The 20,517-nt window shown below is 41.4% G+C and overlaps 1 protein-coding gene across 1 annotated transcript in view; it reads right to left on the bottom strand.

The window, feature by feature from the left end:
* Positions 1-20,517, bottom strand: part of ZNF318 (zinc finger protein 318) — a gene marked incomplete at its 5' end in the record, with an annotated part of 49,319 nt that overhangs the window by 7,607 nt on the left and 21,195 nt on the right. The window contains 8 exons of the mRNA XM_019548599.1: positions 7-856; positions 1,322-1,440; positions 5,533-5,632; positions 6,097-6,300; positions 9,723-10,009; positions 10,792-10,891; positions 15,455-16,900; positions 17,725-18,340. Coding sequence (XP_019404144.1) covers positions 7-856; positions 1,322-1,440; positions 5,533-5,632; positions 6,097-6,300; positions 9,723-10,009; positions 10,792-10,891; positions 15,455-16,900; positions 17,725-18,340 — 3,722 coding nt within the window. The remainder of the gene's footprint in view (positions 1-6; positions 857-1,321; positions 1,441-5,532; positions 5,633-6,096; positions 6,301-9,722; positions 10,010-10,791; positions 10,892-15,454; positions 16,901-17,724; positions 18,341-20,517) is intronic.

Raw genomic sequence — 20,517 nt, 5'->3', positions numbered from 1 at the left:
GTGGGGGCGGTATCTCAGAAGCCTGAGAAGACTCATTCTTCTCTGGCACTTTCAAATCCTCCTGTGTCCCTTTCAAAATTACTTCTTCTCCGCCAAATGCTTTTGAGATGATATCTGGAGGCAGCAACAAGTCTGCATTGGTTTCTTTTACCACAGGTAGAGGTTTGATGGTGGCTCCAGAAGATTTTATAGACAAAAAAGTGTTCAAAGGTGCTGGCTTGCTTACTGTCGCAGTTACAGACTTGCGCAGAATCATGGTGGGAACTGGCAGATTGGGTCGAATTTTTGCTTGTGTTGAAGTAGAAGAGACGGGTGTCCAGGGGCTAGTGTGTGGTATCACAGTTTTCCCAGAAAGTTTTATTTCAATGGGCTTCACATGGGGTTTTCCAGACGGAGACTTACCCTCCTCCTTATCTTTGTTTCCTTCAGCATTCTCCTCCTTTGGGACAGCCGAAGCTGCTCCTAGGCTCTTATCCTCTCTCTCATTCTTCTTCCAGCTGAACTTTCCAAAAGAAGACTGAGTTGCAGATTCCTCTTTCTTTTCTTCTTTCTTCTCTTCTTTCTTCTCTTCCTTCTTCAGTTTAAGCTTAATTCCAAGTTTTCGCCCAGCAGGATCTATTTTGCCTGGAGTACTTTTGGTTTCATTAGGCCCTTCTCCCAGCTCTGGAGTGCTCTTTGTTTCCTCTTTCTTTACTGCTTTTGCCTTCTTCTCATCTTTCTCTTCTTTCTGCTTTTCACTCAGTTTTCGTTTCAGCTCATTCTGTCGCCTGCGTTCTGTTTCCAGAACTACAGCCAACCCGGCCTGACGGTCCAGGTTTCTCCTCTCTTCATAGAGCGGATTTTCATCCACATATTTCTGTGAAAGAGAAATGGTACAGTGTCAATAGCAATTACGAAATAAAAACTCTACTCTGGAGCAGTTTAGATTTGTTAAAACTTGCCAGTTCAGCACTTTATGGAGAACAGAAAACTACTTCCTACCATGAACCAGGGCTTCATAGACCCAGGATTCTGTAGCTCATTGCTAAGAAAGTACTCAAGTTCTCTCCTATATTTAATCAAACTGTCTGGAAATCAGCCCTAGGATTGAAGCATGACAACTTTAACATCATGCACATGAAAGATGACCCTCTATCATAGCAGGCAACTTTTACTTCTTGCTCTTAGTCTATTTATTTGGCTCAGAACTAAATGGTAAAGCTATTCAAGTGTATAAATTAAGGAGTCAAATATTATTTCTAATAAAAGAGAAGAAAAAGAAAACAGAGTAAGTACAAGCTAAAAAAAGCAATGGCTTACTCCTGGTACACAATGTACAAACCTTATATTTCTCATTGTGAGGATGACTTTTCACATGTTGCTCTGCTGAGATCTGATCTCCAAAAAATTCATGACAGAGCTGGCAATAATATCCAGTGATAGGAATCAGAAACTCAGAGCCTGAAAAGGCCAAAGAAAACAATCAGATAGTACAAGAATATAAATCAACCTTTAATAAAAGCCAGCCAAAAAAAAAAAAAGTGTCTCAAGTATGAGGATCAATGAAACCTCTGGCAATTTTCTCTGTTCATGCACTTGTACAAGTGGTGATAATGCTATTTATAATCCTGATAAAAGAATCTTCACTAGCAGTATTCCCTACATTTTTTAAAAACACTTAATAACAAAGAATTATTTTCAGTTCTTTTATTCAATCACACTAGTACTTCTTGGAATATCAACTGGCTTTTTTATTTTCTCACTTACATCAACTACAAATTCCACTTAAAACACTTAGGATTGCAAGATCTTCTTTAGGAAAAAATACTCAAAAATCAACAGCAACAAACATTGGAGAAACAGGCAACTCTGTTAAAAGAGTTCAACTCATTGCATTTTTATGCCCACAAAAAGCAAGCTGCAGTAATCCAACCTACAGCAAAACCTCATTGAGCCATTACTGAAGTTGTATGAAGATTAAAACAAGTTGGTAAGTACATTTACTAACTGCTACCAGGACTGAAGTGCACCATTTTACTCTTCATACTTTCCTCATGGTTTTCTCAAACCCATTCCATTCATTGCAGCCATCAGGTTATCCACCCTGAATGTGTTTCAGTGACTCTCAGAATCAAAACATCACAGATAAAGCAAAACTACCTAATACAAGCTGAAATACTGCTCAAGTCCACACATACCACACTATCTTTTACAAGCACTTTCCAGCTCCTAGTTCTTCATCTGTAGATCTGAGCGTTTCATGTAAGAAAGTCACCTAACATTTGGAAAAAGCAACTATCAAGGACGTTAAAACCCACCTGTTTTCCTGAGACCTTATTCCATGTGCTCTTCAACATGAATAACTACAGAATAAAACATTTACACCTGTTCTGAATGGCTACCATTAGCTAATAACATATGGCTGCAGCGCTCATTTGATGTACCTCTTAACCAAACCCTTCAGTGCTCCAGAAATAAAGGCTAATGTTGAAATTGCAAAATACTGCCATAGCAATCACTTTGCAGCAGCTGCTCTGAACAAAGCAGGGGGAATCAAACTAACTCTCCCACAAGACATGCAATGGAACTCAGCAGTGGACTGTTTTGACCAATATATTGAGAACTGGCCTAATCCGATGATAATTTGTGAACAAAACTGTGACAAAATAGATGGAAATGTCATAGCCAAAGTTCTCAACATTTGGCTCAAGAGAAATGTAGAACATATGCTGACTATCCTGAAACCTATTTCCATAGCTTTGAACAAAGTACAGGGAAATCGGTGTTTTATTGCTGATGCTGTTTAAATTTAGAAGAGACTGAGTGAGACCTTGAAATGAGAAATATGCAATGACAGAGTTAAATTACAGGCATTAAAAAAAATAAATGGATCATCAAGCACTATCCCCAGCTCATTTTCTTGCCAATAATCTCAATACTCTGTACCAAGGTCAATCCTAAACTGTTGAAGAAGAGGAGTTGGCTATGGCATAGACATCTAGCAATAATCTCTCCATAATACCAACTTTAATAAATTTCAGGGCTAAAGGTAAACCATTCAAGAAATATATGTTTGCTGGTGAAGTTTTAAAGGAAGTCACACTAGTGAACTGGTGAAAGTCACTTAAGCACCTGGATTCATCAGAGACTACTGAAGTGGTAATCCAGTTTATAACAACACTAGCTTCTTCTGCAGGTATAGAAAAAAATATTTTCTTCCTTTGGACTAATTCATTCTAAATTGGGATATCGCTTGGGAACTGAAAAAGCAAGAAAGCTCATCTTTCTTTTCCAATTTATGAATAAACAGGAAGAAGAAGGTAAAGACTGAGTTTTCTGCATACGTTTCTCATGTTGACCTGGCTGAAATAATCCATTTAATTTTTGTTAAAAGACACACTTCACATTTATAACTAAAATAGTTTTTAAAAAAATCAAAACTACGTATGCTTGTTTTGTTAAAATAATTATACATGTTTATTGTTATACCTCCTCAGCTCACAGTTGTAGGGAGGCCATTAGAAAGGCCAAAGCTACCACAGAGCTGAGGATGGCATCCCAAGTTAAGGATAACAAAAAATTGTTTTTCAGATATATAGGAGTAAAAGGAAGGCCCAAGGTAGTATAGGACCACTACTGAATGGGCACAAGAAATCGATAACAGACAGGGGGGACAAGGCTGAACTCCTCAATGAGTTCTTTGCCTCAGTGTTCCTAAACGAGGGGCAAAACAAGTCTCACAATGGGATTGTAGAGAGGCAACAGCAGGGTGCCAGTCTACCAAGCATCGACCCTGAGATGTTGAAAAGTCACTTTGAAGGACCTGAGGCATTTAAGTCGGCAGGCCCGGATGAGGTCCATCCAAGGGTACTGAAGGCATCGGCTGATGTCATTGCACAGCCACTGGCAACAATATTTGAGCACTCGTGGCTCACGGGCCAGGTCCCCGAGGACTGGAAAAGGGCCAATGTGGTCCCTATTTTCAAGAAGGGAAGGAAGGGAGGATCCAGGCAACTATAGGCCAGTCAGTCTCACCTTCATCCTTGGTAAAGTCTTTAAAAAGATTATTAAGGCTCATATTTGTGAGAACACAGCAGGAAAAATTATGCCAAGAGGAAACCAGCATGGGTTCATAGCAGGTAGATCACACCTGACTAATCTAGTCTCCGTTTATGACCAGGTTACAAAACACCTGGACGCAGGAGTAGGGGTAGATATTGTTTACTTAAACTTCAGGAAGGCCTTTGATACAGTATCCCACCCCATACTGGTGAACAAATTAAGCGGCTGTGACTTGGATGATTATGGAGTCCAGTGGATGGCAAATTGGCTAGAGGGTCATACCCAGAGAGTGGTAGTGGATGGGTTGGTATCGACCTGGAAGAACGCGGGCAGTGGGGTCCCGCAGGGCTCGGTCCTTAGACCTATACTCTTCAATGTCTTCATCAGTGACTTGGACAAGGGAGTGAAGTGTACTCTGTCCAAGTTTGCGAATGGTACAAAACTGTGGGAGAAGTGGATACACTAGAGGGCAGGGAACAACTACAGGCAGACCTGGACAGGTTGGACAAATGAGCAGAAAACAATAGAATGCGATTTAACAAGGAGAAATGCAAAGTGCTGCACGTAGGGAGGAAAAATGTCCAGCACACCTACTGCCTAACAGCAGCATGGAAGCGGAAAGAATCTCAGAGTCCTAGTGGACTCCAAGATGAACATGAGTCATCAGTGTGATGAAATCATCAGCAAAGCTAACTGCACTTTATCAAGAAATAACAGCCATAAGTTAGCAGAGAGCAGATTTAGACTGGACATTAGGAAGAACTTCTTCACAGTTAGAGTGGCCAAAATCTGGAATGGGCTCCTAAGGGAGGTGGTGCTCTCCCCTACCCTGGGGGGTCTTCAAGAGGAGGTTGGATGGGCATCTGGCTGGGGTCATCTGAACCCAGCACTCTTTCCTGCCTATACAGAGAGTCAGACTCGACGATCTACTGAGGTCCCTTCCGACCCTAACATCTATGAATCATTGAAGAAAAAGAAATCCAAAATATATGTTTTTTGTTTCAGTTAAACAAAACAATTTCAATGCCTGTTGTTTTTCATAACAGTGATTGTTATCGTCCTAATATGGCATGGCAAAAATACCCCCCAAATATACATGATTAATCTAGTGAGCTGGAGACGGTTCACCTCCAAACGATTTCACAAGTATCTGCTTCAATTAGCTTTGGTAAATAAAATAACCAAATCGTAATTGTTTTCTGATGTAGCTGCAAAATTAATCTAAAAAAAAAAAATCAAAATAAATCGCTGCCTTAAAATGGATAGCACGTACCTTCTAAAAATGAATCCTACATCTAGCTCTGAGTAGTGGATAATATGTATTAAGGTTGTATCAAACAACAAGAATGCACTTTTTGCAGAAAACAGCAATTACATTGAGGCTTCATGATTTAAATCTCAATTTAAATCTAATTCACCTTGTCCTTGAGCAGCTGGAACCTGCTGGAGGACAGAGTGAGGCAGTATCTAGGAGAAATGGAAGTAACGTACCTTTGGCGGGGACAGTTATCTTATCAATGCGTCTTATAGAATCTTGTTTGGTCTCACTCTGGGTCTTCGATGCCCAAGGTCTGTTGTAAGGATCCAGGGTCTATTTGCACAGTGACAGAGGCATACAGGCTCATACATTGCAACAGCAAGGCAATTACACCTTTCTGTTTTTCCTTTTAACATCACTTTACAACATTGAAAATCACAATTACAATGAAAATATTTGCAAGAATAATATTCTCCCTTTTCCCTCCCCCTTTTCCAATTTTTTAAAAATGTTTCTTCTTCTTAAGAAACCTGTGAAAAGGCTAAAACGTAAAAGACATGGCAGAGTACGAAATGCATAATCTTTAATGCTTGTTCCCTATTGAACCAAATAAAAAAGCCCTGTTTCCCTAATCAAAAAAGCACTGGCCACTACACAAACTTCCAGAGTTTTACAGTAGGCAAACAACATTCCTGCCAGATTGCTCTCCTGCAAAATGGTATTTTGTGATTGATACTCAGAGTATTATTCTGAATAGCAGCATGAAATCTACTTGAAGACGATGACCTGACACATACCTGTCTGTGTTTCTTATTGTGCATGTGTGTAAAAAAGTCAAACATGGTCCCACAGATGGTATTGCAGTCTTTGCACCAGTGGTTCCCTGCATCATAATATTCATAAATATTGGCCAACTGGAAAGGATGCTTTGATGACAGTGAAGAGGATTCTGCAGGCTTGGGGCTTTTACCTCTGGACTTTTCATTAGTTGTTTTTGACTCCTAAATTAAACAAAAGGAAACATTTTTCTAAGACACAGCAGGACACACATGGTGCTTTGGAATGCAGAACCTGCCTCCAACAGAAAATATATTCACACACAAAAAAATATATATATATCACCTGCTGGTCACTGCCCAGGCTAATTCCACTGTTTCAGGCATTGCTCAGATGCTGCGTGGTCACAGTGAAGAGCTTCCAATAAGACTCCCAGAAGCAATGGCTGGATAGTAGGTAGGTAATCAAGGAACCAATAAGGAGATACCCTAAGGCATGCGCCCTTCCTAATTCAAGGGTTGTGCAGAATATCTGTACATTATTAGAGTACTAGATAATACCTAAAATGCAGCTCAATATCAGTATGTGGTTATTGTAAAACTAAGTTGCAAGGAAATAAAACAAAAATGAAGCAAACCAGTTGAGTTAAACTATTATCTGACAAATAACATCCAGCAATGTTAAATAAAGCCTGTCCTCTCCAGCAGGTTCATGGCTTTAAAAGGATCTAGAAATAAACCCTTTTACTGAGGTTTATATGATACACCAGTGTCTTGTGCTTTAGATACTCGATACCTACTTGGTTTCCAGTGACTTAGAAAGGCAAAAACAATACAGTAAGGGACCCTAGAATTTTTAAAGCACTAGTCAAAAGGAATATTTTTAACCAGGAATCCTGATGTGGAGACAAAAATCAAACAACCTCTCAGAATGGAATTTAGTCAGCCCTACTGGCTTAGATTAGTAGTTCTAGATATGTCAGTTGGTGGATGTGGAGAACATGTAGAAATCAATACATGATTTACCCAAAAAGCAAGGAATTGTATACATGGAATCAGAGAAATAAGTTTGTCTGTGCTATTATTTTATAGACGTACATAATTTTGATCTTATAAGATAATGTGTAAGCCACCTTCCTTTAGAACAATCATGCCAACCTGATGAGTGATGGCAGTCATCTTTGCACCCTTTTAGGTATATATATTTCAACAGAAAGCAAGCACCATGTACATTACGGGATAGAACTTTAATGTGGACAGAAACTGTAAAGAAAACCTTAAAGAAATATATCTTATTGGGTTCTCTTGTTTTGGAAAGCAACCCAGCAGGACTGGCAGTTCAGTTCTACAGTTTTCAGCTTCCATATTTATTTGTAGAGGTTTTGTGCCACTACACTGAGCATCAAGACTCAGTGATAAACACAAAGAAACACATGCAAGCCAGGAAGTTTATTTCAACTTTGCAGCAGGGCTAGAGCAATCTTTTGTTCTTAGAAAACGTAATCCCAATTATTACTAGTTGAAGTTACCAACAAACTTGTGGGAGCAATGTCAGAGATTAATCCTAGTATTTTATGCATCTATAGGTGCCTGTCAGAAGAGACCAGCAATTTCTGGCCAGGGTAGAGAATTTTCCAAATTAAAGTAAGCAACCATCAAAGGGTAACCTGCTTATTATGGATATAACAAAGTGAAAACGCAAGTCAAAATAACAATGGTGATACACATCATAATCTAATCAGGAATGAGCCAAATGGTGGCCTGCAGTCCCCATGTGCCTCCCAACAGGGTGGCATGAGGCCCATGGACTCCTACCTGGCTGCCAACATGTACCCCCTTTCCACATCCTGCTCCTTTTACAGGAGCCAGGAAGGGGCTGGCCAAGCTACTTGCACTGTGGGGCTACCCACAGGAAGGGGAGGGATGCTCACTGGACAGCAGAGATCAGAGAGGAGAGGGAACCAGGCTGCCTGCATGGTGAGGGATGTTGGGGGTGGGGAATTGGGTTGCTCATGCAGTGGAGGAGAGCCAGGAAAGGGAATCCACCCGCCTGTGCAGCGTGCAGTCCCCACATCTGTGGCCCACATGGTGTGCATGCCCCCCTGGCTGCTCAGAAGTGGGCAGCCCTGGTCTAAACTTATCCCAAAATACATTTATGTTCCTGCTAAGACCCAAGAGAGAAAAACAAGAAAATTTAAGATGATGGAAAATTTAAATGAATAATCACCACTTTAGTTCCACTGTTTCTGCATCTGATTCGAATACTCTAAAGAAATAAAGACTTCTATAGTAAGAAAAGAAACGTAGGTCTGAAATGAAGTAGGGCTAAGAAGATCTCAGGGTCAAACCAAAAAAGAGAAACGAGGGGGGGGAAAAAATCTAAAATTCTTCACTGATTTCAGTGATTTTGCTGGGAGAAGGAAGGGAGGGAAGAGAAACTATTACCCTTCATTTCCCCTTGCCACTCTTCCTCTTTGCAAAATTCAGAGTATGGTGAAGTCTACAGAAAAAAACATTCATCATGAATGCCATCAGCCCACCAAATACATTAGTTCCTCAATGAGAAAGTCGACATATCTATTTTTCATATACCCTTCAGAGATGCTGTATGAAAATCACAGGTACAAATTCTGAAGTAACAGTCCCCAGGAATGGAGTAAGCCTATTCTGGCATTGTCAACCCTTTAAATATAGAGGCCATATGAGGAACGATGGTCTTCCTCAAAAGTGAACACAGGTGTGAACCAATAAGGGCAAATATCAACATCAATGTAAGTCTTGATCACTTAGCTCTTCCTTCATGAACTATTTTAATGCTGTAAGAAGGCTTGCACGCTCAGATGATCCTGAGAGCTATGTCAGTGAGGTTATAGCTCCCAGTAGAGCCACTCATGTCAGATAGGTTGAAGGCCATGTGATTAAACCAGTGGTAGTCCATGGGCCCTCCTGGGTTGGTGAATGGGTTGACAACCCAAGAAAACAGAAACTTTTCACTACTGTTCAATCTAAGTTTAAACTCACCAAAGCTTCTCAGAAGACACGGATGCAAAGCGTCCACGCCTGCAAGGAAGCTGTACTGTTAGCAAATTTGCTTCTAATCTCCATCAGCTACTAAAGCCAGTATACAAAGACACTAAATTGGATTAAATCAGTGGTGTTCAACCTCTGACTCACAGGTCAAATCTGGCCCACAGAGTCATGTCATCTGACCTGTATGGCTCCTCACAGGTCTGGAAATGTGGTGATAGAGGAGCAGGATCAGCAACAATTAATGCTGCCACTGCTCCCCTACCACCAAATTTCCAAAGCCATAGGGAGTCTCATGGTCCAGATGGCATGGTCCTGTGTGCTGGCCCACGTCAACATATGGTCAGATCCAGTGTGCAGGGTCATGTTGTGGCACCAAATCATACAGGCAGACTGATCCTGTGTTCTGACTCTGCACTGGAATCAGGCCTGGAGACAAACCCCATGTGCAGGATCCAGCCTGAGGACTAGCTCTACACCACTCATCCAGCCCATGGGGCCAGAGAGGTTAAGCACCACTGGATTAAATGATCTCCAAGAAACAGCGAAAACAGATGCCTCCCCCAGTGCTCTGTCCTCACAATATGGAAACTGTTTTGGACATAGATCCAAGAACTTACCTTGTTGGAGGATGTCGTTTTCTCTACACCTTTAAAATTTTCTGACTTGCTATTTTTTTCTGAAGAATCTTTAGTTTCCACAGGTGGTTTCCTGGGTTTTTCACAAATGTTAATCCCCAGGATCTGGGCTACTTTGTCAAGCTCAGATTGCTTCTTGTCTGCTGCATCAGATTCCTTGTGCAACTCTGAAATCTCCTTCATAATATTCTCTTGCAGTCGGTTTACTTCTACCAACAAGGGGTCTTTGTGTCCATCCTTCTCCCGACGTTTCTTCCGCAACATCTCCCCTGAGCCAATTGATGAGGTGGAGGGGTAAGGAGTGCAAGAGCAAAATAATGTTAAAATGTAGTATTATTCCACTCATAAAAATAACTTAAATTGATAATGTTAATGTTTTTGACCAGGAACAAGTGAAGGATGAAGCTGTGCTCTTGGTGATGTCTTCACATTAGATCCATTAGGTCTGTTTATAAAAAGGGCCCTTCTAGCAAAGAACAAAGTATCTCAAATTGTGTGACCAAAAAAAATCCTTGGCTTTCTTCACAATGTTCAGTAAACAGACACAAACTCTACTCTAAAATGACCTTCTCCCCTACAATTAAATAAGCCTGCCTTAACTCAGTAAAAAGTTTTAAATTACCCCAAAATGTTTGGGTGTATTAAAAAATGTATTCTCTCCAGATTAGATTAATCAAAATAGTGACGTGCAGGTCAACACTGGAATGCAGAGCACAGTGTGCTTATTTGTCAAGGTGCCCAATGGCACGTTCTAGAAAGCTGAAACAAAGTCTTGACCTATGTACCTGCACTCAGTACAAACAGGTTGCAGCTTGAAAAACTTGTTGCAGCATAGCAGCTACACTCACCAATAGGGACAGAGATAATGAAGTGACTATATCACAGCTCTGTAAAGAGTTCTGGGGGATGCCTAAGTAGGGAAATACGCCCTCTCTCAATTCAGCATATTATTCTGGTCTACATGCTTCCTATTCTAAGAAGTGCAGTGCTGCACACAGGGCCTTGGGAGCACATTTTGGTGAGAAAAGGAAAATAAGTGAAGGTGCTGTACCTTGCTGTTTACGCAGTCTATCCAACTCAGTTTTGAGATAGTAGAGCTTCTTCTGACGGGCTTCCCGCTCATTCTTCAGCTTCTCTCTCTCTTCTATGACCTAACAAGGTTGGGAAGAGAAGGGCATGAAAAACCCACCGCCTTTCAGCACAGCTAAGACAGAACTGTCTAAGTGACTGCTAAACCTGGGATTACAGCTCACTGGATATTAGTTATTAAAAATAACTGTTCTTAAAATACCCTTTTGTGTTACCCTTTAATACAATAAACTAAGCTGACTCTTTCTCGCCAAGTTATTTTTGTACACTCTATCTGTGTCTATTTTTCAATCCATTGAAAGATATGGAAAAAAAAGATCACCATTGTATCAATACATGATTTTGTCCTCAAACTGTTGTTACCACTATTGTACTGATGATAAATGTTGTGACGGCAAAACCTCATTTAAACTTACTAAATTATTCAATCAACCAATCATCGGGAAGACCACATAGAACAAGCCTCAGGATAGTATCCCTAAAAGCTTGTAACATCTATTTTTAGAATATTGCTCATAGGCAGTATACAAACCAAGCCTGATTGGTTTGTAAGCCCAACAGTATTTACTGTTCCTCAGGAAAGAAATACTACAGTGTAAACAGAAGTAAAAAATATGTTTTCCCCCTCCCAAAATACTTAATGTTGACCTACTAACTTCAGTGAAAGCACAGCTAATCCAAAATTGAGCACTTTTGATGACAGCACATTCTCTCATCACTTCCTCACTGAAAACTTAAAAAATATAAACTTTGTCTAGCTTTCTTCTTCTATGCTACCCTTGGTTTTAGTAACTCATGTTTTTGCTTCAGTCCTATCTTACCTTTGCTCAAAATACTGTGTACATTTTACAAACACACCTATCTTCTGTCAAGTCACTGACCACAGACAGATGTTCAAATGATCTGGGAGAGAATTCTCCCAGGTTTGTTCTCCTGGTAGAAAAACCTACCCAAAGACATTCAAATATTGAGCCCTTGAAGATCAGAGTTTGCAGTGATAACACTCCACAGCCATGGGGCCTCTGTTTATACATCTCAGTGTGGTCTGCAGACTCCTTCAGTCTGCCCAGAGACAGATGGCAACAGTGCACAAGGCAGCCTTGAGTGGCTAACCCAGACTGCTCAGAATTAGCCTGTCTCTCCCTGTAGCACAATGTGGGATTATGAAGAGGGCATTTTCTGCTCCCTGCTCAGCTGGAGCAACAGAGTCCAGCAAGAGACGCACTATTACCTGGGGGGGGGGGAAGCAAAGCACCCTGGGATGCTGGGGGACTGTGCTGAGGCTTCTCTCAGAAAAGAATGTGTACAGATATTTGCTTGCCCAGGAGAAACTCTTCCAGAAATGACTGAACTCTGATTGTTCCCCCCCCTTCCCCCCAAGTAACCATTTTTACTCAGAAAAGTCCTGAGCACCTGTACTCATTATTTCTCCTAAGACAGCAGAAGAAACTGAATGTCTCTATGTGGCTCTTGGAAGCTGAGAACATCTTGCTTAATATATTAAAGATAATACTCAAGGAACATTGAAAAGATAAATGTAAATGAGCTTCTATTAACATAATAGTACTCCTTTTGTACAGAATGCACATTTTCAATGAAACCTAGTAAGTTCTTTCATTTTCCCTTCCAACTTTGTTTCTAGAGATGCAAACTAGATTGTTACCACAATGAATTTTCAGAAGTTTATTACTGCCATCATCCCATATTAAAAAAAAGGGGATGTAAATCAATGTTAAAAAGCCTTTGGACCTGATCAGCAGTACAAAATTCTACCAGTAATACTATGTCAACTGGAATAGGAGTATGTTATGCCTTTAGCTAACAATATAAGCTAAGAGACATTGGTGTAGAAAGAACTATGCTAAAAAAATGCCAGCAGAGCTTAAGTCTTTCAATAAGGTGTTGTAGATATGACAGCATAAACCCTCCTCTTGCTGCCACATGCTGTATTCTCCACTTGAAATTCTGTTTATACAGCTATGTGGGCATAGCCATAATGACAGCAGCTCTGAAAGGAAGATGTACCTTTACCTTATTTTAGGAACAGAGACTTGAACAGATGACCTCTATTTGAACTCTGTTCTGAGAATATTTATAGGTCCCTCTAATAATCTGTGGTTCTAAATCAAATTCTCTTACTAGAAAACATCCCTCTCTGCTGCCCTCTGAATGATCCACAGTAACAGGCAACCGTACTATGCAAGGGCAATAGTAAAACTAGTTGCATAGAAGTGGTGTCAAATGCAATGTAAACTTGGTATACCAAGGAAAATATGATCCCTCCTAGCTCTTCTTTTTAACATATTATAAAATATTTTGAAAAGAGGGAAAAATCCACAGACCAATATTTACATTCAAACTGACTCCATCCTTTAATACCTATTTAAAAATGTCTAATGTATCCACCACTGTAAATATCAATGTTTTATGCACTGTAACAGGGAGCCAGGGGCTCCTGTTACTTTCTTAAGAAAGCGGAGCAAACTAAGCTGGCTGTGTGGGGCTTCACCAAGCTGCACAAGCTGACCCTTAGGTAAAAGGGAAACTCCTGTGTGCAGCTGGGGGAGCCACATGACAGCAAGAGGGCATGGCTTTAAGGCATATAAGCCCAAGGCCTAAGCCAAAGCAGGTAGTCTGGACCTGCAGGCTGGAGGCTGAGAGGGCCAGTTATGAGAAACAGTATGCAGAGTGCCAGCAGAGCCATGCTGATCTGGCCAAAAGTAACCAGGGATTACGTGAAGATGCCTCGAGACAGACATTAGAATCTCAGATGGGGAAAGGATACCAAGACTGCAAACTGGCTGCAGGAAATAGGCCCATAAACACCCTCGCTACCCATAACAGATGCACCAAAACAGCTAAAGGGAAAGGGGGAAGCAGCAAGGTATTGTCCCAGAGCAGAGAAGAAGTTTTACAGATGTTATTTGCTTATATTTTGACTACGCTTGTGTTTATGTTTGTTTAGGTAACTTGAGGACCGGACTGTGGCTATGGAGGTAGATATGGAGGCTATGGAGAGGTGCCTGGTAGGGCACTCAGTGTCAGGCAGCTTAGCCTGGGTCAAGAACCAGGAGGGCTGAGGGCAGAGGCAGTGAGGGCAGCCTGGCCTGGGGTCAGGAACCCTGAGGGCTAGCCCAGAGTACACGGGGCCCCAGAGTACACGAGAGTGGGAAAAGGCCGGGATTCAGTAGCCAAGCCACAAGTGGGCCCAGGCTTAGGAGTCCACAGCTAAAGTAACTGGCAGGTCAAAGCCAAGGGGGCCAGAGCACGAAAAATTTGAAGACACAACAGTGAGCCATGGACTATGACAGCAGCTGGAGGTCACACAGGTTTAGGGCAGAGAAGCCCCAAGGGCTGTACACTAAGGCACCCAGAAAGAAGCCATCCCAGGCTCTGGAGGCAGCCTCCCCAGTTAAAAGACCCTATAATCAAGTCATGGCAGGTGACAGATAAGGGGACGCCATGGACCATAGGCAGGCAAGTCTGAGCACTAGAGGTTTTTAGATGCTGTGCAGATCACCTGCCTGTCACGTGTATAAAAATCAAAAGCACAGGATCCAGAACTACAGCTTTACATCGTGTTATCACTAGCAACCATTTATCCTACTGATATAAAAAGAAATATTCCACCTCCTTAATGTTTAAACTGTTACATCATAGTCATTTTGTATTCTTGAACCATTTCTTAGCTGACTACAGGTAATCAGCTTTGCACTTCCCTCCCACATATTCAAGCAACAGCTCAGAAGCCTGTAACTAGATGAGATTTTGTTTTTTTTTAAAGCTGCCTTGGGGTGAGCACCTCCATAGGGCAACACTCAACCCCTATAGCATCGACGAAGAGGAGATATTGTACAGTTTGCTGTAATTGTTTAAAATGAATAATGTGTTTCTTTGTGGGGAGGAGGAGGAGGAGTACATTCTGGACACAGCCATGCCCCTATGTGAGAGAGACAAGGCAGTACGGGCCTGGGAAGGACATGGGAGTGGGGCAGGGAATAAAGTGGAGAGATAGTCCCATAGGTGTAAGGTAGGGGACTGGGAAGCAAATGGGAAGGATCAAGAAAGGGGAAAAAAATGTTTTCTTTTAGGTAGGTAGTGAATGTGGGTGGGAAAGTGAGGTTGGGTTAATCAAGGGTGGGAGGGAAGAAACTAACAAACACTCTCCTAGGTCAGAGAGAGGGGAGTTGAATTCCGGGGGGGAGGAGAGAGGGGACAGAAGGGAGGGGGAGTACTTTGTGTTGTTACACTTTCTTACTTTAATGCTTTCTTTTGCTTTTATAAGTTTTTTGTCTTTATTGTAAACTGCCCTCTGAACATTTTTTGTGGGGGAAGGAAAGCAAATACATCTGAGGGACATTTAGAAGTCTTCCATTAAAGTAAATTCAGTGCTTAAAAATTCAAATGGTCAAGTACCTCATAAACGTGGGTGAAGAAAACCAATCATTTTTATTCCAGCATCAGCAACAATAGCATCAGCAGCAACCAGCAATCTAACCAAAAGGCTTTGCTGTTTTTAAGATTGAAAAATAAACACAGATAGATATGACCTCAGTAAACCCAAGTGATGATTTAAAATTTGAGTGGCTTAACCAAGATCTTACAAATCTAAGTAACACACTCACCTTTTGCTTCTGAGCCGCCCGATTTTTTTCATCTGAAATCTTTTCTGTGGTGCTTTTGAATAAGTGTGAGGTGAGCTGAATGGACACTTTGGGATGACCACTAGATGCAGTGGGAATTGGTACAAGTACAGAGTCTTCTCTCTTTAAATCAGGGGCATCATTGCCCATAGAGACCGTTTCAATCACTCGGAGATTGGGGCGCGTTGGGTTTGCTGTCATTGTCATTGTGAGCAGCCCGTGAGCCTCTGGCAATGCAGGGCTAGGTTGCTGGGGATGAGGGTACATAGGCCAGCCAGAGGCTGCATAGGCCATATAGTGCCCATAAGCATCATAGCCAGGAGGGGCCATTGTGGGAGGGGGATAGTTTTGTGGCATCTGAGGCGCACTGAATCGGGGATAGTTGGGAATTTGGTACTGGGAAACAGAGGTGGGGGGAGGTGGCAAACCAGCAGGGGCAGGTGGTGCTGAGGGGATTAGAGGTGCAGTAGGAAGAGGTACTTCTGGTGTGCCAACAGGGATCTCATGGCCCACAGCTTTGCTTTTAGAGCACTCTGATTTCTGAAGAGAAGATGATGAGGTGTCTGTGGATGGCTGGTAAGGGCCAGGCGGTGATGCACGGCGCTGCTGGCTTGACTCTGGAGACTGCGTGTCACTGCGGTGCATTTCCCATGATTCCAGTCTGCTGCGGGAGTCTGAAGAGCGACGGTCAGGAGAACGAGATGCCAGCTTTTTTCCATGAAGGCGCTCCTGGGTACGGACTGCCAGTTTGCCAATTTCAGCCACCCCAATATCAAGCCCAATAGTTTTAAGCAGATCATGGATCTTTGCATACTCAACCTTGGACTCCTCCAGAGCATCTAGCTTTACAGGTGGTGGTGGAGGAGGAGGAGGAGGAGGAGGAGGTGGACTTGCTTTCTGGCTGGCAAGTTCACTCCCACTACTCACCGACGGCTTTTCAGCAGGGACCGGTTCAGGTTTGGAATCTTCCTCCTCGTCACCATAAAGAAATTTCTCTTCATCCTCAATGTCAGGGAAACTGCGTCTTCTCTTCTCTTGAGCACTGGCAGAATCAGCCATCAAGCCTAGAATGCGGGAGAAACCACTCCCATCCTGACTAGCCCTCTCATGAGGGAGCAGGAAGTCACCATGACGATCTGCAGGCTCTGATTTTGGTTCCGTTTTCTCCTTTTGACATAAGAAACTTTCAAACTTCTCTTCAAAAGCAAAGGTGTCTTTGGGTTGTGCAGAAAGTGGGCTCCACTCATATAAACCATCACGCAACTCCTGGTTTGGAGTCTCTACTGCAGAATCTTTGTTAAACCGTTTGATGAAGTTCTCCACATCAGAAGCAAAAGGAGTACTGTTGTTATTCTGGGACAAAGATGAGCGACTTGAAATAAGAGGAAGATCTTTACTGGCTGTAGAATTGTCTGAAAAGTCTTCACGCTAGAAAAAGAAAAGAATAATTTATCACATCGCACCAAGAGGGGCCTAACACCATCCACTGAAAACGAAAAGGGCAAGGTCATTTCTCCTAAAGAGTTTACAGTCAAAAATTTAGAATAGCTAAGGGAGGAGCAAAAAAGAATGGGAAGGTTATGAAAAGAAGACAAGCATGTCACATAGTAACTTTGGTACATCATCAACATGCTTTCATGGGTGTGTGAAACAATCACTTCATATTTGATTACATTTCTCTGCAAATAAAAGAATTGAAACTTTCAACCACAAACATCTATGATAGAACTGTCTGCACACCATTGATTGGTCAAGCAAGATGCAATACAGCATCATGCAGAGAGATCCTTAGCTAGCTCAGCACATAGCGATTCCAGATTGTGAAGCAGCAAAACCACATCAACACAGTAGCGCACCCAAGCTAATAAGTCCCTTTCTCGGTTGAGTTATATAAACTGGGTGCAATGGTATAGTAACACAGATGGAATGCTTTTGGTTCCAGACTGGACTGCGTGAGCTACTTGAGGATGTCTGTGCATGGTCCTGTTTTCTGCCATACAGACATATCCTGAGTTTGAATGCCCTGAAACATAAGAAACTAATGGAAGTGACCACAAAAAGGCTTTGGTAAAAGAGCGCTGCTGCTTCTTGGCTGAACTCCAGAACAGGGGGAAGCCCACAGACTCACCAGTTGTGCCTAGTGGACATATGTTCTACCAAAAGAGAGAAAAACCAAGAGACTAAAGATCAAATAATGCAGTGGAGCAATAAGTGATGTCTCTGGGAAGTATAAGAGTACATATGAATCAAACCTGTATTGGGGGGGGCTCAACTTCCACCTCCACACGTTTCTTCAGGATAGACTTTTTGGGCATGGATGGTATTTCATCAGGCCTGTACAAATACTGAGTGTCAGTAGACTGTAATGTGCTAGTTAACCCAGGGATTCCATAGTCACTGTTAGGCAGATCATGATTCAAATTTCTGTTTCGTTCTTCTTCTTCTTTTTTCCTCCTGGCTCGCTCAAGTTCCCGGAATTCTTCATTTGGGCTTCTGCTGCGGCTTCGCCTGCGATAGTTTCGCGTTCCCGATGAGAAACCTTGATGGTCCCCACTCATACTGTGCATTTTCTCATCTTTCTCATACCGAGGGCGCTTTGTTTCTCTACCTCTCTCTTCTGACCTTGATCGGTAGGAAGGTTTTCTGAGTTTGTCACTATCCCTACTAGATCCCCGTGGCAGCTCTTCACGCCGACCATAGTGTGGGCTGTAATCTGACCGATGCAGGTATACATCCCTGTTACGGTAATCTTCATCGTGTCTCATCATGAAAGGACTGGATGGCCGATCTTCATGAGAGGGATATCGCTCCAGCCCTCGAGAACATGGGAGGCCTCTGGTAAATATTGGACCATCAGCCATGTCATCCCTGTGTGAGAGAGGCAGAGAAGTAAAATTAGGTCAGAAACTTAGGGTAAAAGTCTCTTGGACTTCCTCAACAGTAACAAGATTCCAAACTGGTTTCGGACTGCAATACTGAGTTCATGGAATAACCAAAAATCAATACCTCAAATACTCCAGAAAAGGAAGTAAGGTTGATAAAACATTATTAAAACACAATATTTTTAATGATAATATTTTATTTGTAACTCTTTAAAATATTTACAAATAAACTTAAAATTAAATCATAATTTAAATATAAAACATGTTAAGAACTGAACTCTTGAGACATGAAAATAAATAAGCTGACTCCAGGAAGCTCTATGAAAAACGTAAGTTACAGGCTACAACCTTTTCTATATGAAAAAATCAGCAGAAAAAATACCAAACTTTTGAGGCCAAGCTTTATAAATATGGCACAACACTGTACTATATTAAAGGCTTGACCTGTAAGGGATCCAGGAGCTATGCTACCAATACAAGACATGTGTTGGGATCTATCCCGAGTCCAGGAAATGTCATCACGTTACCTCATCACTGTTTAAAATATAAATAAAAATTCTGCCATCTTCAATACCAATTATGACCAAAAAACTTATAATCTAGCTAATAAGTAACATGGCATTCACCCTTCTAGATCATACTAAAAATGTAAAATTAGTTAGAATCTCCATATTAAGCTACAGAATTTCTTAGAATCAATGTACAGTCATAGCGTATCATTCTACACAGAAATAAGATATACCAAATAAAGTGTATAGTCTCTACTTAGTTGTAAATCTGAATGTTTTCCTGATGTTATCAAGTAGCAAGAATACACCTTTCTTTACAAAGTAACTGAAGGACAAATTGGAAGTTATTAAAATCAACTCCTTAATTGATCCTTTCTACTTGGTAATTTAAATTATTTAAATTTACTGTACAAGTCAATCCACCTCCAAGGAAGGATATATTTATGGCACACTACCTCCTGTCTATAAGATGGTTGTCAAGTAAAGCAGTCCCAACAAACCCATTCTGCAGGAGGACAGCCATGATTTAATCCAGGGAACTGAATACCTGACAGAACAGGTTTCATTTTTTGAAGAAAGCCCAGATACTTGGTTTAAAAAAAGAATACATGATTAGCACTTTTAAGAATGCAGAATAAGCACCCCTGACCAATCAGGTAGTTAGATCGGTGTTTCATGTGAGTTCTTCAGAACAGGTTTCATTTTATACTGAACACATAGGGCCAGAACTTCAGCTTAAAATTTAGCAATACAGATATGTACTAGCAGAAGGTCTGGTACATAAATTCTACCTCAGCTTTTGCACAGACACAAACAGGGCTGTCAGTGAGAACGTTTACTAGTGCACCAAAAAATCCTCTAGAGAAGACTTTGGCAGGACAGTCTATATAGGTAAGTAAACTAGTAAAGGAATGATTTTCTTATTTGACTCAAATGACACCTTTCCCAACAAAGGCTCGGGGCAGGTTACAGTAAGAGACAAAATAAACTATAAAAACTGACAGATTATTAACGTAAGATATAAACAAGAACTCCCTCAACGCTACCCCAGTTAGCCTTTTTTGCTAAAGTATACCAGCTTCAGTATACATTGCATGTGATAGGTCAGTGTTTGGCACTACCCCAAATCAGCACCTTTCTCAGCAGCAGGATCTGTGAGGACTGGTCTCCACTAATACTTCTGAAGTGCAGAATTCACACTACGCCTTTAAATACAGCAAAACCAAGCAGCTAAACCTTGAAGTGACATTCTGCAACTGCTATCTCCTCAGATGTATATCCATCTCTTCTATCAATTAAATATCCTAGTCGTCCCAAGTTTTCCAATGTTAAAATGACACTCTCAAAGTATATGCAGCTGATTACTGTACTCAACATCTTGTAGAAATACTGCTTTATTATCCCCTCCTTTGTTAATCAACATCGAAATAAATATAATTATGATATTTTAGAAAGAGTCTTGGAAGCAAAGTAAGAGAAGCCAGGGACCTTGGAGACTCCAGGAGTCATCATCCCTCCCCCACCCCACTTCCTTCCCCACCCCACTACCTGATATAGTTAAGTGTGGTTTAAATTCCTTTTAAACATTAATACAAATACTGGTGCTGGTCTAAGTTATAGGATATTATTTTATTCAAGTGAAAAATGAACCCAC

This window comes from Crocodylus porosus, unplaced genomic scaffold (genome assembly GCF_001723895.1).
Source record: "Crocodylus porosus isolate Cpor-Errol unplaced genomic scaffold, CroPor_comp1, whole genome shotgun sequence".
Lineage (NCBI taxonomy): Eukaryota > Metazoa > Chordata > Crocodylia > Crocodylidae > Crocodylus > Crocodylus porosus.
The sequence above is the reverse complement of the archived record's forward strand: the minus strand, read 5'-3'. Positions and strand labels throughout refer to the sequence as shown.